The following is a 24,299-nucleotide window of genomic DNA, read 5'->3' as shown; positions in this document are numbered from 1 at the left end:
TTTTTAGCTGGAAGATAGTATATTGTTTCCTTTCTTGCTCTTAAAACATTGGTGAACAAATATTTCTCATAAATTGTTGACTAAACAGGGTTTTTTTGTTGTTTGTTTGGAGAGGAGAGATGGTTTTATGGTTGTTTTATGTGGCTTGAAGTGGTTTCTGGCTTTCTTAAATACTTCTCTAAAGATGTAAGCAAGTTTTTTTATTTTCTTGTGTCTAGCTTGCCATATTTGAAAATAAGAGCATGTTAACCTGGCAGAAATGTGGGAATTAATCCTATAACAGTAGTTAAGAGGTTTGAAATACTTGGATTAAAAGTGCCAGGAAGGGGAAGGTCTCTTAAAATTTCAAGCTTGACAAATCTCTGTATTAGGTGCTTTTGTGTTTTGATAGCAGGGTCCTCCTGGAAGTAAAACATCTTACGGCTTCTCTACAGAGAGATATTCAGGAAAATTAATAGAAATCAACTTTTACAGTGGATTAGTTGAACTACATCAAACAACTCAGTTTGGAAGTGAATTTAAATTCACACATTCAGTTGACATGGATTACCTCCACTGCGTAGACAAATCCTTAGATACATATGGTGGCTTTACAACCGTAAGAATTGCATTGAGTTTAATTTCTTGGGATTTGCAGAGTCACCACCTGAGGATCTAGTTACAGAGAACATAACAGAATATGGGCATACTTAAAATGGTGTTATAGTTAGATTTAAAAAAGGCATTGAACTTTTTTTGGTGACTGAGTGAGGGAAAGTTGACATTAATCAAGAGATTTTAAAGAAAGGGACAAATTATGAAAAATTATTGAAAAGGAGGACTGCTGCTTGGCTGGGCAGCATAACCTCTTAAATTGCTTCTTTTTATTGTCTTTCTTTTTATGTTGTTTGTTTCACAGTCAGCTATGGGTGAAAGCAACAGCCAAGGTGTTCCGTGTTTTTATAGGACTTAGCTTTTGCTGCCAGCTTGATAGCTTTTTAATTCATTCCTCCCACAAACCACTGGAAACCTGGGTCCTTAGCGATCATTTGCATCTTGGGTGAGGGGAGATGACAAAGCCTGTTAATTGTCGCAGATTCCTAGCTTGATGTTTCAAACACTGCAGTATATGAGTGAAGTGAGCCACCTCATTAAGGGAGCCAGACTTTTTTCTTCTCAGTGGGGCAGCAGGGAACCCTAATTTGCTTGGGCGTTTAAAATCACAGTCCACAGTGGTGCTTTATCATCCTTTGTTAGCAGCACAAGGCAAAGCTTGTAGTAGATTCTTCTCTGAAGGCTGCCTTTTGGAAATAAATTGTTGTTTTCCTGTAGAGAAGTGAACTAAGTGAAGGCTGTGTCGATTGCTCCCACAGCACTCGGTCATTTAACCTACTGTAAAATCTGGTTTGTGGACTGTTTGGGGTTTTATGAAATTCTTTATCAGACTATTACTTTTTATGGAGCTGCCACGTAGCACCTATTTTGAGCTTCAAAGATTCGGAAGTATGTTAAAAAAAACCCACCATCATGCATTTTGACAGTACTAGTTCTTCTTTAAGAACGGAACAAAACTGGGCAAAAATGAATCAAACATCCCTGTAATATTCTGTCCCTCTGGCCCAAATCCTAAGTGTTGCGTTTTAGGGAAGGATGACTTCCTGATTATGTTGAAAGCACCTCAGTGGACTTGGCTTCTCACTGACTTTGTATGGCCTTGGGTTAATTGGTCAGTTTTGATCCACCATTTCCCATTGTGTTTAATGAAGTTTGTAATCTTCCTGTCTCCCATTCTTTGTTTGTCTTGTTTATTTAGGTTGTCTTCCTGCATATGTTTAGGTGCACACACTTAAAGTGACTGGTTAACTGTGCTAGCTTTTCTTCCTTGATTTCAATGAAACTATTCCTGATGATAGAGACAAGCTCACGCATGTGGGCCTGAGGGACTGTAGTTTCTTTAGCAGTATGCACAGGACAAAGGAGCCTTGATTCTCGTTTGTATCTCTTAACACCTGCAATAATTTCCGGTGACTTTTCAGTTTCTGAATAAACCATTTTCTGGCGAATCCAAAAGCTGAAATCCCACTGGTTTGTGTTCTGTAATTCAGTTTCTCTGGTCACTTATATTTGATTTTTGACTGGACTTTTGTTATGAAGGCAAATATTAGAACTTCTGTGTTCTGGTTAAAAGGAAAACTGGCCAGTGGATATTGTCCACAACTGGGAAAGCCAGCACTGAAGTTTCAGCCCCTATAGATTTCATGTTGAAGCCAGATACAAAACAAAATTGGAATAAATACGGAATTTAGGTCTGTACACTTAAGTGGTAATCCTTAAAGCCTTCCCTGAATTTCAGCCCATCTGTAGGGATGAAAACTTTCATAGCAATTTTACTTTGGCATTCTTCATATTAATAATTAAAATTTTCATTGGACTTTTTTTGCAGTGTAAGGTTTAGTAAAATTAAATCCCCAGAACATGTTTGATTTGGCACAGGTTCTGTTCTTTTGCAGTGAAGAGCTTTTCTGGAAGTGATAAAATACCAAGAACACTGTGGAAATGTAAATAGAACCTGTTTGAATTTTTTCTTCCTGCTCTAGCCCGTAGAAGGCAGAAGTGGTCTGTGGATCCACGAAATAGCGCTTGGAGTAAAGATGAATCTAAATTTGGCCAGAAGATGCTGGAAAAGATGGGCTGGTCCAAAGGAAAGGTATGATCTAAAGGAGAATTTGTCTTGCTGAAAGGTGGGTGACTTCCAGGGACTCTTGATTTCAGTATTTTAAACAGCCATGTTCTTTCTATTGATTTATTCTTTTAAGTGCGCAGAGAATTTGAGCAATGTCAGATTTCTACAGTTTGTTACAAAGGTAATTGGTTGCTTGTGCCTATCCTGCTTTCCAGTTTTTCTTCCCTCTCTTTGACAAGGTCATGTCCCCAGGTAAGAGCAGGAGTTGGCACCTTAAATCAGGTGGTGGTTAAAGGCTTCAAGTTGCCTTTATGCCCTCAGTTCTCTCTCTGGCTTTTGTTACTGTTTAGAGCAGCTTCAGGACCTGCTTTAATCTTTTACCTGTTTTTAGAGGTTCCTTCTGATCTGTGCCTTGAATGGCCAAAATGCAGCATTATGTGAGCTGTATTCCTTCCAACTTCCAGCCTGTACCTGTGGGGTAAGGTGACTGGTTTCTGGTGCTAAGAATAATGTCTAGGTCAGTGCAGACAGCTGTGGACTTCTCAGTTGCACCTTAAAGAAGTTTAACTTCCACAAAGGTGCCTCAGCAAAGCTGAGATTTGGGCCTGCATGTCAGCATGTTTAATGAAATGAATGCAGGCAAAACTCCCACAGTATCTATTTAATTCTTCTCCTAGATTTTCTCTCACAGCCTTTTTTTGAAAGGAATAAAATTAGGATCATTCTGAATTCTGTGACTGTATTAAAACTTAGAAAAATAAGCCTACTTTTGGATTTCTCCATGTAGCCTACTGTTGCCTCAGTTGTCTTAGTACATATAAATCTGGTTTCTAACTGCCTCTCATTTCATGAACAAGCAGTGGTACTTGATTAAACAACTGCTGAAGTTAAGGAACTGGCATGGGTTTCACTAGGCTTTAGACCAGACTGTTAAGAGTATGAAGCTTGAGTACTGTCTTTTTATGTAAATTGTATGCATAGGTGATTTATGTGTGTAAGATTAAAATAGATACGTAAACCAGAGTAGAAAAAATGCTGTTAAGTGTTCCGATTGTGTTTTAGGCAGCAGCTTCTCTGACCACAGATAACGCCTTTGCTGTTACGAACACTGTTTGTTCCACGGTGTGAAAGGAAGGCCTCATGTTGTTTTCTGTCTGTCACTCCTCCCATCTTCTTCACAACAATAAGTTTCCTACGTGAGCTACCAGATCTTCCTTTACAACAGTTACAGTTGCATGAGAAGGATTCATCTCTCCATTCCACTACAACTTCAGACAAATGGAACCTTAGCTTGATCAAATTAATGGGCAAAAGCCCATCTGTGCAGTGAAATTAAGCTGCTTACACTAGTCCTGTTACTAGTTGTATTGGAATTGGGTCACGGCAGGATGTATAGCCAAGTGTCCTGCCTATAGAGTCATAGAATAGTTTTTACGTCCATAGTTCTTGCTTACTTACATACTTTTTGATTAGCAGAAGTTTCAAGGTACATTTTCCACCCCTGACCAAATAAACTCTATGGGATTTACAGTAGCAACAGCCTTTTTCAAATATGCCTCATCACTTCGAATAGTAAATATGGCCAGGATCTGTCCATAGGGCTTCCCTCCCTTATTCCACCACATATGTGTTTATTACAGCCATACACTTAGCTGGTGATTTGTTACTGATGACAGATTAGTGAAAAAGCAGGTATATACCAGGACTAAAGTTTTAAACCAAATGCTCTGTCTTTTTTTTTTTTTTTCCCCTCTGATCATACAATTAAGGCAGGTAATACTGGGCCTAAAGGTTGCTTCCCAGATTTGAATGATAAGTGGTTTTTAGGATAGACAAACCCAGCATTTGTTTGCTCTAATATCTTCATCAGCGTATTAGTGTGAATGAGATGGAAGAAGTTCTTAATGTCCTGCTAGCTCCATCTGACCCTTCCCCTCCTGCTTCCCCCCTATATAACTTCGTTCTGTATTGTACATTCTATGTGGTATCTGTCTTACAGCCGTTACAGCTGCCTTCCCAATGACGGAGGTATTTTTTGTGAGAGGCATGTTCTTTTTATGTAGTGTCTTGTTTTAAAATTGTAAACACTTTGGACTTGCCTAGGAATGTCAGGTGGCTTCCTGATTAATCACCTAACTACTTAATGTTGTTGCTATTTTAGTGTTTATAATACTTCGCTGGAGGCTTAAGTAGTAAATTAAAAAAACTTAGTATCTTGTGTGTACTAATGCCTGTGAATGAATTCAGTTACAGGCAAGCAAATAAATAGTTGTGATTTCTTGCTGTATTTCATTGCAAACTATCTTATAGTACAAAAGCTCTAGATGCTTAGTCACCACTGTAAAACCCTCATATTTTTACTCTTAAATCCTCCTTAGGGTCTTGGGGCTCAGGAACAAGGAAATACAGAACATATCAAGGTTCAGGTGAAAAACAACATGCTGGGGTTAGGAGCAACCATCAATTACGAGGTGAGCGCTAGACCCAGGTAAGGAAATGGCTTCCATTCCCGCTAAAGCACAGTCTTTGTAATGGGACGTTAGTGAAATCTGTTGTCAGATCTGGTGGCAGCATGTACCTACGCAAACGTCTCTGCAGAAACTCTTGACCTGGAGTTTAGTTCTGTTTTGTTGGGTGTTTTAGGGAGTAAGTACCTGCTTGGAAAAGTTAGTGAATTCTGGGAGCAGGCTGTTCAGAGATTTTTTTGCTTCCAAGCAAATCACTGAAATACTTGCTTTCTCTGTGTCTTCTGGCCTGTGTAGCTTCATGCCTTCTGTCGCTTTTCCTGATGCTGTCACCTTTCTGACTGTAGTTCAGATACATAGGCAGAGCAGAACATGGTCCTAAAGGAGCTTGTCTCATAATCACATCTTAAGTAATTTTGTTTTTGGAAAAAATCACACTAGTATTTCCTGCTTACTTTTGAAAACATCTTGCGCAGACAGGGGACATGCAGAGCCAGCAGCAGCTCAGTATTGTTTAAGGACTCACAAAAGCTACCCTAATCATTTCTGCACTTTGGAGTGTCTGTAGCGAGCTGTTCTTAGCGTTGCTACCTGTGGAGTTCCTGAGGGTCCCTCCCACCAACAAGGATTGAGTATATACAATTAAGTGACTTAGACTGCAGAGTCTTAATATATGTTTTAACAAAGCTTCTGTTAGTTCTGAAGACTTTTACCTTGTATTCATGTGGGTGATATCTACAGGACAACTGGATTGCTCATCAGGATGACTTCAACCAGCTTCTGGCTGAACTGAATGATTGCCATGGACAGGGTGAAACAGGTAGGTTCATGCTTTGCTCAGTCAGATGCTGGAAGCTTAGCAGAGTTTCCATTCTTTGTCTTAAAAGGCTAGCTGAGGCCCAATCCTTTGGGCTGCTAATAGTCTTCCTGCTGAGGTTGACAACTTCCCCTTCTCCCCCAAAGTCAGTGGGAGCTGAAGAATGTGTTGCCATCCATGACCATGCTCAAGCTTGTCTGCTTGGATATGTAGGTCTCAGTGGATCAGTTTTGCTCTCAGTCAGGCCTCTATTAAAGGCTTTTTGCTGGGGAAAGCAAACATAAAATTCTGAACTCGTTCATTTTATCCAGGGCCACAACCTGGGGGACCTTTTGCTGGGATGTACTATAGCAGCACTTTTTTCTTTATAAAGCAACCAGAGCCAGTATGAAGGCTCACAACACACTCACCATTGCAGCGTGTTTGCCTTCCTTTTACTAATGAGCTGTCACACCTAGCTTCCATGCTCTGGTGGTTTCTTAAATACCTACTTTTCCTGTCCTCAGAGAGCTGCTTCTTAGCTTTTGACTCAGAGTTATGCATCTCTGTTTTGAGTGTGGTATAATGTGATTTTTGCAGCTCTGAGGTAGAGCACACAAGTGGGGAAATTACACAACTCTCTCAAGAGGGCTATTTATAAAGTCTTTTAATTTTGAAAAGCTTTGTACAATTTGACCTTGGTTTGTAAAAACGAAGTTACGCACAACTGGTGGGCGTGAGCTTACAGAAAGAACTCTACACATCAAATGTTTTACCATCTCTCCTTTAGTTAGACTCGAGTTTAAACTCCAATTATATATCTAAACAACTCTCTGTGGAGTGTTGTTAAACCAAGGGCTTCTTTTTGGACACAGCAGCCTGTCCACATGCTGCTAAGTGGCAGAATTGCCAGCTTAGTGAATTTAGCAACTGTTCATTCATTCATTCTTAACATTTGAGCACAGAAGGTTTTCTAGGAGGGGAGAGATAGAAAGAGGAGGAAAATCAGTTAGCAAGAAAGATCTTGGTTTCTAATCTTGGAGAACTAGGATTAAAATTCTGAATCTGATAGAGTTTTTTTTAATTCTGTGTAAGTTATCCTTGTGCACTGGAGCCCTAATCATGGTTTGAGGCCACACAGTGCTAGGTGCTGTAGTTAAAGTCCTCAAGAGGTAGAATAGCATATCGTAGGGAAATTCCAAAAGTTCCTTTCTACCTTTATAACTAAATCCTACCCAAGTTCCAACTTGAGCCATGGGAAGATCAGTTAGGTGTAACTGGTGGGAAACCTGCAACCTGATGAGCAGAGAGCTGAAATGACTTGCCCAAGGACACAATGAGTCAGCAGAGAGGCAGGTTCATTGAGCAAGGCTGTCTTGTTCCTAAATCTGTGCAGTATTCCCTGGATCATCTGTACGTATGCAAAGTGGCCCCTGAAAACCATATTTCTCCCAGTTTTATTCAGTTATTTTTATGTGGTCTTTTTAGGAGCTGGGACAAGAGTTTTCAATCACTGAGGACAAATTCGGGTGCATGTTGAAAATTCCTGGTCAGAATCACGTTTTGTAATTTGCAGACTGGAAACATTGCCCTGAAACTTGTTTTTTTGGCAATTGTTTAAGCTGGCAAAACTCATCCAGATAACTCTGCCTGCAGCTGTGCTACAGGATCAAATGTTACATTATTGGCCATCATCCAGTTTCAAATTGCATTAAAAGTCAGCTGAAAAACTTCATTGTTCTTAAATAACTGGTGTAGTTGCCAGAGTTGGATTGCAATTAGAGATCGGGAAGGAAGGGCCCCGTGGTGGTTAGTATGCCAACATTCAAATACCCTTGATGTATAGTTTTAGCTTTTTTCTTTTTTTTTTTTTTCTAGCTGAGCACCTAGTGAGGAGTTTTGATTCCTGGCTGTTTACCTGAGATACTAAGTGATGATGACTTTGTTCCTTTCCCATTTGTAAAATGGGGCAACAACACACTGGCCGTCTCTGTAATGTGCTTTGGAATATTCATCTGTATCAGATTTGCTATAGAAATGACACTTGGCTTTATTACTATGACTAAATTGCTTTCAAAACCACATTCATATTCCTGCAGTGCTTGCTCAGTTTGTCAGAGGATTTACCAGGCACAGGGATGTACCTGCCTGTCCATTGCAAGTGCCAGCACGTTTCCGTAGTGAAATTCCTCCTTGAAGGCACAAGGCGGTGCTGCTGCCCCTTTCGCTGTAAGAATAAAGTGGAGGAGGAAGCCCTGTGGAAATCCTTTGCTGTGTAATATTCTCTTCCGTACAAGTGGGTCGGAGAGCAGACTCAAAGTGCCTCATCTCTGGTCGGGCTATTTTAGTTCTGATGCTTACTTTCCCCATAGACCCTTTTTATTGAGGATTTTCGAGTTGACTGCAAACTCTGTCTAAAACTGTGTTTGGTAGTCCTTCCTCTTCTTACTAGGGCTTAGTGTGTAAATGGAGGAGTAGATCTCAGACTGCTTTCTGGTAGTCAGCTCTCCCACTGCAGGCTGTGGATTTCATTTTTAGGTCAATGACTCTATCATCAAGTGTCGTTACCTACAGTAAAGTGCTTTAATTCCAATGTCAGAAAAGCTTGGTCTGCAGAGCTTTCAGGGGTGGGATCATATCAAAAAGGTGACTCAGCTTGGCCGTCAGGGTATGGGTTGATTTCCCTACCTGTCCCAGTTGCCACTGGGAGGAAAAAAGCCATCTCACCAGAGTAGCCTTTTCTGGAGTTACAGAGCGGAGAATCCTGTGGTGCCTATTTCTTTTCAGGACAGGACTAATAAAGTAGTTATTAACCGGACAGCGGGTTACCTTCTTCTGAGAATTTCTTGTAAATTCGTAGTCTCTGTGGATGCAGAGAGTATGTCTGTACCAATAAAATAGCTTGCCACGACACAGGAGCTTGGTATCTTTACTGTTACATAGTTAAGACTTCACATCGTTTTGACCTATGCAATCTAACATTCTCCCCAACAGTTCCTGAGTGAGTTTGGGACTTAGCCAACCCCGGAGACCATTCCCAGTGGACAGTTTAGATGCAGCCCCTTTTCTGGAAGCTAGGAAAATTAAATAATATGGATGTGGCAATTTTTTCTAGCTGACCTCAGGGACAGAAAAGCTCTGTGCCACCGTTTAATTTCCTTACACAGATGTACCTTGTGTAGCATTAGAAGTGGAAAGCCTGTTTGTGTGATTCCCGCCACCCCCCCCTTTTTCTTTCTGCCTAGTCAGGTTCAGTATTTTATTTGGTACTATTTCTTACATCTTTCTCAGACTCTGGCACTGGAGATATTTTGTAACAAACAGCACAATAAACCCTGACCTGTTATTCTTTTCTTACTGTAGAAATGGTGTTGAATTAAACTTTCCCTTTGACCTGGAGTACCTGTATCTGCCTTTATAAATTAAATTAGTTTGGAAATGGGAAAGGAAGGGGATGTGGCAAAAAAAATCAAGCACTAAACATGTCTCGGACAAAAGTTAGCATGCTTCCTTCAGTAATATATTGTGGTATGTTGTTGAGACTTGGTTTTGAGAGAGAAAGTTAAATACACTGATGTTTGAATTAGGTGGTTAGAATACCTCTAATAGGGTTCGAACCTGTTTGTTTTGGGGTTTTTTTTTTTTTTTAGAGTCTTCAGTAAGTAATCAGAAGAAGACATTCAGTCTTGAAGAAAAATCCAAATCTTCCAAGAAACGTGTCCATTATATGAAATTTGCAAAAGGTAAGAGGAGTTTTGTTGTTTTATAAGCTCTAGCCAAGATTAGAAAAAAAAACAAAGCGCATGTGTCAAGGTGATCTGTTGCCTTCTGGGGTCTAAATTTGGCAAGTAAAGTCTTGGTTAAGAAATACCCCCTGCAGCAACTTACATAAAGCTATAATATGCTGTTCCTCTTTATTTTGGAGAATTTTGGATGGCTTTAGGCTGATATTGTTGAATAAAACAATTTCTGTCTGAAGGAACCATCAGCTGAATGAAGGAGCAGTGAATATTCTGAGTGATCTGTGCATGGGCAGGGGATGGGAGGGGGAGGCAAAGGTGGTAACAGAGTTGCTTGGGCATCTGCACCGCACTATCCTCTGCAGTCTCCAATAACCCCTGCTAAGAGATCATGTGGATAAGATCAGTGATCAGATTAAACCTGAATGCAGGAAGAGGAAAGCCCTCTTACATCTATCAGATGCTTTATTGGATAAATGAGGACAGTGGTTGGTGGCCACAAAAACTGTATCAAGAACTCCTGGAGTTTAATAATTTCTTTCTTTCTTCGAGTGATGACATTATTTCAGCCATCCCTGGTTTTAGCTCTTGACCACTGTTCAATCCCGTGCTCTATTTCTCTGTTGGTTGCATTCCCCTTTCACAGACCCATGTGTACATGGTGTGTGTGTATATATGTATTTCAGTGTATGGATAGGATTGGTTTTCATAAATGGCTAATTTTTTGTAGTTAAAGCTCTGTGTAGTGTTTTCTGATAACTTTCTGCTAAAACAGAAGTAATTGACATCTGAATGGAGGCCAAATTCTGATATTGGGGTTCAGGTTTTCTGATTAAATAATTCAGCCTAGAAGTCAAACTTGTCAACATGACCCTGCCGCTTTCTGACACTAAACAATTAAATTGGTTCAGGGCTTGCAAGTACAGAGGCCATGGCCTGTTTGAGGTAGTAGCAAAGAGGATTTGTTTTGATTTGGATTTAACCTTTTGCTAAATATAGAGAAAAAAGAAGTGTCTTTTGAACATGCAAAATACGGAGCAAGGCTTTCATACTAACAATGTCCCTTATTTGTTTGGCTGCAGTGTTTCTATAAGGTAAGCCCCTGTTTGATTGTACTCTCTGTGGTCTAAAACAGGGAAATTGTCCTTTTTCAGGGAAAGAGGAAAAGTTATTTGAGAAAGGCTAATGTTGTTGTGGCCCTTGTTGTTCAAGTCCAATCCTGCTTCCTTTTAGACTAAACAAGACGAGCTGACACAAAAGCGGGAGAAGGAGCAGCAACGATAGAAAATGCAGCTTCCGTTTCTGGTGCTTTTTTGTAGCCTCGCTGCTGGAGGAACATAGGCACCACATATAGCCTTAGCAGCCACACTTGGATCTGGGAAATACACACCAGTATGAGATTAAGACACTGATTTCAATTGCTTTTCTAGTAGCTGTTCCACTGTGATGCTGCAAAAGATTTGAACTTTCAGCTGAGTTGGTTTTCTATTAGAGAATGCAAAAAGAGGAGGAGGATACATTTGCAGGGGGCGAAGGCATGGAAAGAAAGTGTAGGGTGAGAGGAGGAGCAGCAGGAATATTAAGTCTCATGTTCCAAGCCTTGGCCAAGATAAAGCTGGAAGGAGCCAGCAGTTTCATCCATCTTGCTTGGGAAAGGACGTACAGAAGCTGCGCTGTGAGACACCAGAAAACTGGGTAGCACTTTCTCCTCTAGGTTGATGTGTCTGCTTACCTTCTGTGGGCAGGAAAGGATCCTGAGAAGAAGAAACAAGTGGAATAGTCACTTTTTTTTTTTGTCCATTATAAGTATTTAGTTTAATTTTGAGGTCAGTGATTTTGAAATCAGACAATCGGGTGGATTAAGATAAGACCCCAGCAGACTCCTGAGTGCTATCACTTGGACTATGTGGACTAATTTTGTTTCTTTAACTTTTGCTGACTTTTTAAAAAAGAATTTTCTGAGGCAAGCTGTGGACAACTCAGAGGCTTCTGCACTGGAGAATCAGCTAAACTTTTGCTGGTATCTCAGAATATCACATCGCATCCTTTTGCTTCCCCCTCCCTGCTCTGTGTTTGATAGTCAGCTAGCCACACAACAGTCAGGTGGGAATAACAGTCCTACTGGAACTCAGAGAAATCTTTGCTTCACCCATGAAATTGTTTTAAGTCGGAATAATCCAGTACGTTGCAGAGATGGAGGTTTTGCTTTTCAGAAGCAATTTCATGAATCAAAGAAAAGCCCCCACTGAGTAAAGATAGATTTTTTTTTTTTTTCATTGTATGAAGGAGCTATAACTCCCTAACTCTGTCAGAGATGGGAAATTCTTGTGAGAATCCCAAGGTATGCAGCTTCTCCTTGAACTTTTCTTGTGTATTGGAGGTTACAACTCTTCTTTCCCTTTAGCATAGTGCAGGCTGCTTCCTTCATCTTGCTATGACAATTGCAGTATCAGGTGGGGGAAAACAAGCTGGTTTTTTTCCCTGTGGACATCCACCAGCAGGCTGTGGTTGTCTCCTCACCAGCCTTTCTGTCTATGCACACACATTTCCTCCTGTGTGTGGGAGCCATGGTCAGCCTTCATTTAGTGTCTCTAACATTCTCCTCCTGATTTTTTTTTCACCTCCAAAACCAATTTCTCTACCTCTGTGGGTCACGGTTTGTGACATCAAAATGTGCCTGTCATTACCAGATGTGAAAATTCAATGGTTTTTTACCTCCCCTTGACCCTTTCAGGTAAGGATCTTTCTTCACGCAGTGAAGATGACCTGTCCTGCATATTTGGGAGGCGACAGAAGAGTATGAAGACACAGGTAAACAAGAGGCTTCACCTTTCTCTTCTTTCCTTGCCTATTTTCCCTTATGACAAAACCATATTTAAATGTCTTTCTGCTAATGATATTACCACATGCTCATCAAAAGCAAAGGGTCTTCTGCCTGTGAAATTACTGTTCTTTCTATGTGCAGGCTGCAGGTGGAGAGCTGTGCTCTGAACCATTAAGAGTGAATTTAATGCATGTTTTTATGAATTACTGTGGTGTAACTTCTTTGGAATTAGTTACGAATCTTCATTATTTTAATTTTACACTTGTTTGGCGATATACACTGCAAAGTACTTAAATTTTGGTTGATCTGAAAGTTCTATAAATATATTAAAAAAAATTTGACATTCAACAGCAACTGGCCAGTCTCAGCAAACAGCCCTTATTTTCACAAGATTTGGGAAAAGCTGACCATCTGCAAAGGCTTGCTCATCTTTGAACAATGGATTCAAAGATGGCTTGAACATTGATAAACATTTAATGAGAAGACTTATCTCCAACTTTATATAATGAGATCAAGGTTTGTACTAAGATTTATTTTATTTTCTTTATGTATTCCTCAGCGTTTTGCACTTGCAGAGAGTAGGCCTGCTATATCAGTATATAAAATAACGGACTCACACTGCGACATGACTAATGTGTCCAGAAAAATTCTTTGGAAAAGAACCTCTGGAAAGCACAAATGAATACATTGCAAGAATTGCCCTGTTGGTTCAGAGGTCTCTGAAGTCATTTGTAGTTAGAGGGAAAGATTGGGCCTGGAATTGGATGGAAGTATCTGAAATACCCTGTATATGTTTGACACTTTGCTCGTTCTGCAGTACTCTTGAAAACTGTTCTGTTAATTTGGGAGGAGAGGAATAGAGGGAAGAATGTACTAAGGGATCCTGGGTAGCAGTGAAAGTAATATAAGGTTCGTAGCAGTGTAAATTCTAGGTGGGATGACAAGGGAGCTTGTGAAGAATGAATAGTGATCCACTGGGGATTATTCACTGGAAAAACTCTAATTATAAAATAACGACTACTTCAGCTGGGTGTCTGCAGTTGAGCCATTTGAAGGATTTGGTCTTGCCATTATCCCATATGGTGTTACAATTTCAGTGAATGTGGTGTAGGTTTTAAAGTTATTGGTAGGACAGAAAAATGTCAAGTCTGTTGTCTGAGCACTGTTCTCTAAACTGCAAAAATACAGTTACAGTTAATTAAACTGGGAGGTTAGAAGAAATTTAAACAAATTAAGAACTGTCCTGTCTTGTCTGCCACTGTGAAAAACAGTATGAACCTTTGTTACAAGTCACGTGGTTTGGCTTGAAACGTAAGAGCTTGGGAGGAGGCCATCAGCCACAACAGAACCCATCTTAATTTATTACTGTCTTGAAATGAGCGTTTGGGGACTTCAAGTCTGTGACAGCTGCTAGAGGTCTCAAATGCTGTAGCTTGCACCATCAGAGCCCTCTTGATTAACACTTCTGATCACCTAAATATGCCATGGATAGACTTCTTTGGTCCCTTGCTGTCAGGTCAATATGAAGCAAGACAAACTGGGATTTAATGCACATCAACAGTGCTATGGTTAAGGGAGTAGATTTTGCCCACCTATGAGTTGTCCCAAATAGTTGGTCTGGTTTTTTCTGCGTGTCCTGCATCTTTTGAAACAAAAGTTTGGACAGTGCTGTTGCTTCTTCGGGGACTTAATTCTGCAGAGCATTTGTTCTTTTAGAATCATAGATTACTTTGGGTTGGAAGGGACACTTAAGGTCATCTAGTCCCACCACCTTGCAGTGAATAGGGACATTTTCAACCAGAGCAGGTTGCTCAGAGCCCCGTCCAGCCTGGCCTGGGATGTTGCCAGGGATGGGGCATCGACCAGCTCTCTGGGCAACCTGGGCCAGGGGTTCACCACCCTCATTATGGAAAATGTCTTCCCCATATCTAGTCTGAATCTGCCCTCTTTTAGTTTAAAACCGTTACCCCTTGTCTTATCACAACAGGCCTTGCTAAAAAGCCTGTCCCCATCTTTTTTATAAGCCCCTTCAAGCCCTGGCAGCCGCAATAAGTCTCCCCGGAGCCTTCTCTGCTCCAGGCTGAACAACCATAATTCTCACAGCCTTTCTTTGTAGGAGAGGTGTTCCATCCCCCTGATGATTTTTGTGACCTCCCCTGAACCCGCTCCAACAGGTCCACGTCTCTCCTGTGCTGAGGGCTCCAGAGCTGGACGCAGCCCTGCGGGGGGGGGGGTCTCCCCAGCGCGGAGCAGAGGGGCAGAATCCCCTCCCTCGCCCTGCTGGCCACGCGGCTTTGGGGGCAGCCCAGGACACGGTTGGCTTCTGGGCTGTGAGCGCACATTGCCGGCTCCTGTCCAGCTTTTCACCCACCAGGACCTGTGGGGTTGCTCCTTCTCTGTGGGGCTGCTCTCCACCCCTTCATCCCCCAGCCTGTGCTGATACCTGGAGTTGCCCCAACTCAGATGCAGGACCGTGCACTTGGCCTTGTTGAACCTCATGAGGTTCACATGGGCCCATTCCTTGAGCTTGTCCAGGTCCCTCTGGATGGCATCCTGTCCCTCAGATGTGTCAGCTGCACCACTCAGCTTAGTGTCATCTGCAAACTTAGTGAGGGTGCACTTGATCCCACTGTCTGTGTCATTGATGAAGATATTAAAGAACACTGATCCCAGTATGGACCCCTGAGGGACACCTCTTGTCACCAGTCTCCATCTGGACCACTGCTGCCTGGGTGCAACCAGTTTGCATCAACCAATTCCTCATCCACCTTTTGTTGATAGACACTGCATTTATGGCTGCTTGTGAAGGGTATGTAAGTTTGTGCATGCTTTTGCTAATTCCTTGACCGATGCAGGAGTTGGCTGATGGCTGCTGGGCTGATTTCCATTTTCCCTTCACTGAACACTAAAGGTAAGATTCTGGCAAGAAGTCGCAGACTGTTCCCTGTGAAGCACGCAGATTTCCACATGCAAATACAGGCAGGAGGTAATGTAATTTGGAGCTGCGTTGTCGTCTTCTGGCTACCGACTGCTGCTGAGCAGTTACAGGGAGAGAAAGCCAGAGGCAGCATAATTGCTTTTTTTTTTTCCTTCCTTGTCCTTTTCTTCATGGATCAGACATCTGTGGAGTTTGCACAGAACAAAAATGCATTGCTCAGGCTCTCCAGCTCTGAGCAATTTCATTTCATTGCACCCATGAACTCTTATGATCCCTTTCCATCATGTTCCAGAGCCTGGTCCTTAAGGTGGCACAAAATGGCACTGCCCTGTGAGGATTTGGAGTACTGTTCTCTGTGTGTGTTTGCATTCTGTGTTGAAATCCCTAGGCTCTGGGCATTTCCATGATGTGGCAGAGCGCACACTCCAGGAGCAGAAAAGTGCTGTCATTCTCTTGGAAGTGAGTAGTTCATATCTGTTCCTGTATAGAGATAATGTAAGAAGACTCCTGGTGTCCATCAGAGCCCTGGGGTATGCCTTCAGGCTGTGGTAGGCTGCAGTCCCTTTTAATTGCAGCAAGTAACCGTTGTGTGCTGCTGTCCCTGTTCCAAGTAGATGAGTACAGCTTCCTTACTTACTGAGGTGCCGGAAGACCTACTATCAATTAGTCTGAAGGTTCCCAGCTGTAATTACAGCTGAGATGATATATGGAAGTACCTGTTATGTATTAATCCTGTAGCTTGAAGTCCTGTTTTTAAGGCTCTTTCTGAGGTATAAGGTTCCTCCTCTTTTTTCAGAGGGACGGTTTGAGAAGCATTCAGTCAAGATTTTGTTTGGACTGAATGACCTATTCTCAACTCGCAATAGAGTTGTCATTCCACTCTTGATCTTTTGACAAAGATATTCAGCATAGTTCTGTTTCCCATATTTCTAGTTGTTTCCAGGATGAGAACCATCGTGGATATAACTTGATGTAAAGATGCAGGAACTGCTTTTCATAGAATCACAGAATTACTGAGATTGGAGGAGACCTTTGGAGGTCTCCAGATCAACTGCCCTGCTCAAAGCAGGGTCAGCTACGGCAAGTTGCTGAGGACCTTGTCCAACTGAGTTTTGAGTATCTCCCTCAAAGCCTCCATTTTAAGCCTGTCACAAAATTCAGTGGATAGATGAAACAGATCACTTAAGAAGCAGTAACAAAATGCTTGTAGTATAAATGGACTCAGTTGTGTGACCATTTGCAATTCTGTAGGCATCAGAAACACGGTGGAAGTTATGGAAAGGTTTAAGCACGTATACCATTGATGGCATTATGGCCAGGTTTTTCATCTGAGTTGTGGAGCTTCTCTTATTCCTGAGAGCTGTTGTACCCATGGGCTTTGAGCTTTTCTATTTCTGCAAATGGCTTAATGTGCAGTAGAACCTGGTAGTGGCATTACATTACAGAATCACAGAATCATTAAGGTTGGAAAGGACCCTTGAGATCATCAAGTCCAACCGTTAACCCAACACCACCACGCCCCCTAAATGATGTCTCAAAGCGCCACATCCACACATTTTTTTAATACTTCCAGAGATGGTGACTCCACCACCTCCCTGGGCAGCCTGTGCCAATGCCTGACCACTCTCTTGGTGAAGAAATTTTTCCTAATATCAGATCTAAACCTCCCCTGGTGCAACTTGAGGCCATTTCCTCTCGTCCTATCGCTAGTTGGTTGAGAGAAGAGACCAACACCCTCGTCGCCACAACCCCCTTTCAGGTAGTTGTAGAGAGCGATGAGGGCTCCCCTCAGACTCTTCTTCCCCAGACAAAACAACCCCAGTTCCCTCAGCCGCTCCTCATCAGACTTGTGCTCCAGACCCCTCCCCAGCTCCGTTGCCCTTCTCTGGACACGCTCCAGCACCTCAATGTCCTTCTTGTCATGAGGGGCCCAAAGCTGAACACAGGATTCAAGGTGCAGCCTCACCAGTGCTGAGTACAGGAGCACGATCACTTCCCTACTCCTGCTGGCCACACTATTGCTGGTACAGGCCAGAACTGATGCTCATCAGCACTGTCGTACTAGGTCTGTCTGGTTGGCTGGCATTATACCAGACTGTTCTTAAAGATCAGGAAAAGCTGGGGGAAAAAGCAAAACCCAGGAAACTCCCATCTGTGCTTGTGGTCCAATGGAAACTAGTGGAAGGGCTGAAGGCTAAGTGACATGGTCCCTGGACCAGCAAGATAATCCTGGCTCTTCTGAAGTGCTTGTCAAAAATAGGTCACCTCTGAACTGCTGCTATGGTAAATGGTGTCTCCACAAATCAGATATGTCAAAGAGACACTGTTCCAATTAGTCATGTTCAATCTTTTCTAGTACAGTCATTAGCAATCATTTTATGATCTTGATCTGTGGAGTAGTCTTTGGCAGAAAATGTTTTGTGCTAGCTTAGTCTGAGCTGTCTTAACTGTAGAGCTGATCTCAGACTCACTTTTTAACTGTCTCAGTAGCCTAGGACTGATCTGGCTAATGGGTCTTTTCTCTTGTTTTGCACTGACACTACTGCAGTAAATGGGGATGTTGAAATTTGGATTATCTGCCTTATCAAAGGAAGAGGGAGTTGGCTAGAGGATTGTAAAGATTGCAAAAGAGTGGAATTGCAAAGGATATGGAAGGAAATGCTGTTTGCCCCTGAGGGTCAAAAGGAGTTTCTCTAGAAGTAATAAGACAGAGATACTAGTTTAAGCTATTGTTTTGATGGTTTGGGGATATGTGTTAGTAATCATAGGCACTTGCAACGTTTAATTTTCCTGAATGTTAAACATAACGGTACTTTTTATTATTAATTATTTTTGATAAATCATGTGTCCAACTAAAACCTCTTTAATAAGCTACACAGGGACTTTTGTTTAAAAACAAAACAAAACAAAAAAATAGTAAAAAAACCAGGGGGAAGAAAACAATGGCTGGGATTCAGAATGGACCTAAATTGAAAACGTCTGCAGTTTTTCCCAGGGAGAGTAAGTGATCGAAAATATTGAATTGTAATTATGATGCTCTCTGGAGACCTGCAGTGAGGACCTGTTTTGCAGGGTAAGATCTGCCAAACTTTTTTTGCCCCCACTTTCCCTCTGATTTTCTCACTTGCTTAGGAACGCTGGGAGCTGGGGAGACAGAAAAACAAATTCCATTAGTTCCTATCTGGTTGAACTTCCTGGAACCCCCACTATTTTTTTTTTTTTTGCTTCTCAGAATTTCCTTCCTCCATCCAGCTGTGTTTCCTGATGAAGCCTTATCACTGGAGAAAATGCTCCTGAGTGAGACTGAGGATTTGGGAATGAGTTACAGACAGTTCCAACTTGGTTGCTGAACAACATGATTCTGGCACTGATTTTGTTTTGGGGGCTGGGGGAGTAATTCTGATTTGCTGGCGCATTTGTAATAACTCTGTTTCAGATGCAGAGAAAACTGAATGTTTTGCATGTATCTCACTTCCATGTCTCAGGCCATTTGATGAGTAATCTACTTCCTCTGAATTTTTGTAACTTGGATGTAAACCTGCGTAAGTTCCCTTAAACCACCTAATCCAAGTAGCCCGAAAGTCTCGAGTTCATGGTGATTTCTTCCATGTTAGTCATTAGAAATGTAACTATCCACCCTGTTGGTTTTTCACTTTTTTTTTTTAAATCAGGAAATTGTCTTCTGACACATTTTGCAGAACTTCCTCAACTGACTTAGATTTCCCAGCACTTATCAGAAAAGCATGTTGGCTAATCTTAAGGGACATAACCGAAAATCCATTAAAGTCTGGCTCTGCCATGGGCTCACTGAAGCTGTGGGTAAACTGATGTAATTCCCTTCACCTCAATTTTCTCTCTGCAAAATACCCATCATGATATTGGTGTTTGTGGGTTTCACAATTGTGACTTTTAAGCAAGTTGTAAGTTTAGTCTGGGCTTTTTTACCTGTAACAAAAGTCTCTGTTGCAGAGGTAGCGCATAAACTAATTTTGTGTTCCTTTTTTCAGCACTGTTGGTGAACAAAAAACTGCAGAAGAGAAAAATTAGTTAAAAATTAACTTTGATTTTTCATTGTTCTGCTTTAAAGAAGGCAGCTAGCATGAGGTGTTTGGGACTGAGAAGCAGAACAGAAAAAGGACATCAAAAACCTGGAGGGAGTCCAAAAGAATTTAGTAAAATGGGCGACAGGGTTAGAGGGCATGTCCTAGAAGGAGAGAGTGGAGGAACTGGATACGGTCGTCTCAGAAAAGAGGCAGAAAAAGATGACCTCTCTGCCTATAAATATCTGGGGGTCGGGGGGAGGGAGGAACAGAGGAAGGGAAGGGATAGTAATCAGGGTATGCAAAAGCCAAGAGTGGTACTGGGGGTGAGAACTTCAATTAGAAAAAGGAAGACACAAGCTTACTCTTCAGCAGGCTTCCTCGCAGTGATGTCAGCGGGGCAGTGGAAGAGTCTCCTAAGGGAAATCCCAGCTCCTTAGTAAGTGACACCATTTTAGACCTGTTGGAGTGGGCAAAGATGAATTGGTTTAAGTGAAACATCTCCCAACAAGCCACTCTGTGAGCGGCTCCAGTACTGAAGCTTGGTTTCCTGTGGTTGTGTTGTGCTTGGGTTCTGTGTGACTAAAGGAGATGAGCTCATGCTGAATCCCCGTCCATGTGCATGCTGATCTGTTGGCCTTCTCTGTCCAGCTGCCTGTTGTCATGGAATATCTTAGAGTCTTAATACCTTTGAATCTCTAAGCTTCTGCTAGGTTGGATTAAAAAGTTGCTGCAGAGAAAGGAGTGCGTGATGTACACAAATATCCGGGGAGAATGAATGTGGAAACTTTGCTTCCATAAGAAATCAGAGTAAAGATGTAATTGCTGTTATCGTGTTCCAGAGGAAGACAGTAGGAAAACACTGAGATGGTGTCTTTAACATATTTCTTCCTTCTTTTATTATACATTTATTGTCAGATAGAGTAATTGCATTTTTAGAGGCACTGAGTATCTTATGCCTAGGTATTATAATTATCCCCAGGCTACAGAGTTTGTCAGATTTTGGGTTAAAATTCAGAACTGGACAGTGCTTATTCCTATATATGACTTGACCATTTCAGCACAGACGTATGTAATGTGTTGTATGTCATTGGGAAGACTGATTGTTATGTTTTACCAAGAATCAAGGTAAATGAAAACATCGGTAACGAAAGATGGGGTTTAATCCCACCCGACTTTATTGGTAGAAGATCTAGACATCATCTCCAGAATCCCTTCATAGTGGTGAGACACAAGTGCCCGAACAGATACGTTCACTGTCTGCAAAGATGATAAAGATGCATGAAACTGAACCCTTCCTAGAGATATACACCTCTTTCCTCACCGATCATAGGGGACAACTAACAGTGAGGTGCATCCTATCCAAAAAGTTATATTCTGCATATATATTCTGTTTTGGTGCAAAAGCTATGTTCTTGTAAGCATGTGATTACTGCTCAACCCTCTCAACCTATTCAGTTCTTGTGGTTGAAAGCTGCTTTGTTGCTTTTTTAACATTGGCTAGTGGGAAGAGGCTGGTGATCTAGTGGCAGAGCCTGCAAGGCAATATAATGGTGCTTTCATGCATTTGGTATCCTTGTGGAACCTGCTTTTAATTTGAAAGGTTTCTGTCAGCATCTAGTTCACTGCTGTTTTGGCCAGCATGGCTTACTCACTACAGATTTTTAGATGCGTGATCTAGGGAATGGTAACACTCAGCTTACAGTGGCTTAGTTCCCCTTGACTTCTATGGGAACTCGCTGTGTTCTGCAGCATCGGTATTAGAGGATATCATCAGGTTTGTGCATTTATCTGTTTTGGTTTTTTTCTTTTTAATACATTTGAGTGAAATGTATTAAAATTACCATTAGCAAGGGCTTTTTACTACATCTGTAATACTGCAATTACTTCTTTGGCCTCTCGAGTTTTGCTCTGCTGTGTACCATGGACTCTAGCAGCCAGAGGGATCATTTCCTAAAAAAAGGGAGTGGGGAAAAAAGCCCTGAATCCAGACTGCTCCAGCAATTAGCAGTACAAGGCCTTTTCCCATGCTTGCAGGGCAACCAGGATAGGTTGGTGAGACAAACTCACGCTGAGGACAGCATGACAATACAACTGAAGGGCTAAATGCATCTTCAGTGTACACAAGTGGTACAGGTAGAGCAAATCTTCTGGCAGCAGAGACTAGCATGAAGTGAATCTAAAATCCTGTTGCTCTGAGCTGGTAATTTGTAACACTGTAAGCAAGTCAGAAAAACAATTAGGCTCGAGGTGTTAATTTGGGCCATATTTTTAATACTTCCCCATGCAGATAAGATTGTTCCAGGAGCACCAGTAAAAATTACTTTACCCAGCATGGTGTCCTAGTAGTGCCTTTGATAAAAGGAGGAAGAGCAAAGTATTGATGTTTTGTTGCCTATTCTATAAGCACGTTGTTAATCAACTGAGGATAAATTACTGCTGTTGAGATACCAGCAGAGAGAGGAAGAGACATCTGATCTGGAAGAAATGGTGCTTTTTCTTCTCTCTTCACTGGAGAAGAGTCTTGCCTCTAGCTTTAGTTCCTTGGGGGGGTTGTTAGGAACAGAAACAAAACTGAGGGGAGCTCTGTTGATTTATCTTCTCTCCTTCACTTTTGGTCACTTCGATAGGCTTAAAGAGCCGAGTTGGCTTTAATGTGTTACCATTAGAGACCATGCATTAGCTGGAATAAACCATCATGCCTCACAGTGAAAAATATCCCTTGATTGGCTAATTAATCAGTCAAAGGGGAATGACATGGCCCTCGGCTTGAGGGACTCTGCTGCACAGGTAAACAGGTCATTGATAAATGGTTTACCCACAAATTCATATATCAAGAAAACTTAGTCATTTTTTAACTACACTTTGTGTGAAAGCTGCACTGCATTTTTGGAGGTGTATTTTTGCTGCCCTTGCTTTTTGCATTGTGGGAGTTTTTAGGTTACGAACGCTTTCAAGAAGAAAAGCCCAAAGAGAACTTTGTTACAATTGTAGTTCTTCTGTTTTCTGGATTGCAAGGAAAAAACCCTCAAGTTTAAAGAAGGAGAAGAAAAAAGTCATTGTCATGGCTTTGTATCAAGATTAAGTCTCTCATCAGAGCGGCGGATAGCTTTTTGTCATTTCACTATACTGAGACTATTCTGTGGGTCGTATCTTGTCCTCAGGCACTGCATGAACAAAGCTGACATCCATAAATGGGTCTAATGAAATAATTGAGGAAAGTATATGAAGTAAGACGCAGGTCTGTGTTGGTAAAAGACTTCATCTTAACCAATTCAGTTAGTACTAGCTTTTGGCATCTGTATGCTGAATTTTGGCATCTGTATACTGTATAACACCTTATCCTGAAAAGATAGTTCCCCTGTGGGATTCTTTACTGAGAGTTTAAAAAAAAAAAGGAGGTGGGAAGTCCATCTGTAAATAAAACTGCATGAAAATGTGATCCAGAACCACTCTTATACGCGGGGTGTATAAATAGGGTTAAATCAGTGTAACCATGTAAGGAACCATAAAACTGATATTTGGCATAGCTGCTTAAATGGGTGCACTGGGTGCAGAAAACAAATCCTAATTGTGCCTTTTTTCTTTTTTCCTTTTTTTCTTTTTTTTTAACTGTGTGTATACTGTGAGAAAGTAACATGCCAGTACCTAAAAATATGGGCTTGGGTACTAGAGAACAAAGTTCACCTTATTTTTGTCATGTGTAAACCCTTCCTCCCGAATGGCCCTTGTCATAAGCTTGCGCTTTTATAGGATAGCTTTGTTTTGTTTTTCCTTTTAAAAATATTTGTCTGATCAAAGAGCTTGCTTAAAAAAAAAAATAAAATTCCACTGCAGTAGTTCAAAACAAGGAAAAGTACATTTTTGATCCTATCATAACAGGATTTGTATATGGAAGTGTGAGCTAAGCAGGTGGCTTCCTGTTGATTTTAAAGCCAGGTGGGCAAGTTCTTGACAACAAGTTGATCTCACAGGCTGCTACCTGCCCTGCTTTCCCTGGTGTCCTGGTGCAAGAGTGTGCTGCGCGCTCTTTCCTTCTGCTGGTGTAGCACAGGGCCAAGATGATGGTCCTTTGTACGAGAGAGCTTATTCCTCTGTGCACAAGGAATAGGGGTAGTGTGAGATGGCGTTTGGGATTGGTACCTTGTGGGAATAATACTGCTGTGGGAATGAAGGGAAAGCAGCAGCATGTGTTCGCTCTCAGAAATCAGGGAATAGAATACATTTTATTACCCTCTAGGAAGGTTGCTGGATCCACTCAAGTAGCGTGCAGAAGGATTGGATGTTCATAGCACAGTCTTACTTTTGCTGACTTTTAGTTATTAAAGGGTGCCTAACCTTTCTCCAAGGGTGTCTTCTGATTTTGGCTTGTCAAACTGATTATGAAACTGCTAGTTGGTTCAGATGTGTTAAGCAAACCAGAAGTTGGAGCAAAATAAATGATTCAGCCTGAGAAAGTGCTTAAAATCAAAGAAACAAGATTTTCCACTTCCAATCCAGTATTTCAACCTCTCTACTGAATTGTTCTTTCTTCAGCTGTGAGTATTTGCTTTTTTTCCCCTCCAATCAGGAGAAATAGCTCGTGCTGGCGTGTGACTTAATAGTAAACTTCCCTATCAGGGTAACCTTGAGAGTGGATGAGGTACTCCTTCCTCTCTCTGACCTCACATCAGCTGCCTGATATATTTGAAAGTTTAGCAATCTGAAGTTAATTTGGGCTCATCTGAGTTTTCTCAAAGCAGTAAAACACGGTCAAAATCCAGTGTCTGTGGTTTTCCCTACATCTACAGCCTCACTCTGCAAACTATCATCAATCCCAGTGTGTTTTCTTTGA

The 24,299-nt window shown here is 41.6% G+C and overlaps 1 protein-coding gene across 1 annotated transcript in view; it reads left to right on the top strand.

Annotated features, from left to right (window-relative positions):
* The window catches only part of PINX1 (PIN2 (TERF1) interacting telomerase inhibitor 1), a gene marked incomplete at both ends in the record, with an annotated part of 63,813 nt that overhangs the window by 2,597 nt on the left and 36,917 nt on the right, over positions 1 to 24,299 (top strand). Inside the window, 5 exons of the mRNA XM_081997983.1 lie at positions 2,577 to 2,686; positions 5,041 to 5,133; positions 5,869 to 5,947; positions 9,574 to 9,666; positions 12,398 to 12,474. Coding sequence (XP_081854109.1) covers positions 2,577 to 2,686; positions 5,041 to 5,133; positions 5,869 to 5,947; positions 9,574 to 9,666; positions 12,398 to 12,474 — 452 coding nt within the window. The remainder of the gene's footprint in view (positions 1 to 2,576; positions 2,687 to 5,040; positions 5,134 to 5,868; positions 5,948 to 9,573; positions 9,667 to 12,397; positions 12,475 to 24,299) is intronic.

The sequence above is a fragment of the Phaethon aethereus genome, assembly GCF_964289735.1.
Source record: "Phaethon aethereus genome assembly, chromosome: 3".
Lineage (NCBI taxonomy): Eukaryota > Metazoa > Chordata > Aves > Phaethontiformes > Phaethontidae > Phaethon > Phaethon aethereus.
Note: the sequence above shows the minus strand (reverse complement) of the source record. Positions and strands in the feature narration are given on the sequence as shown.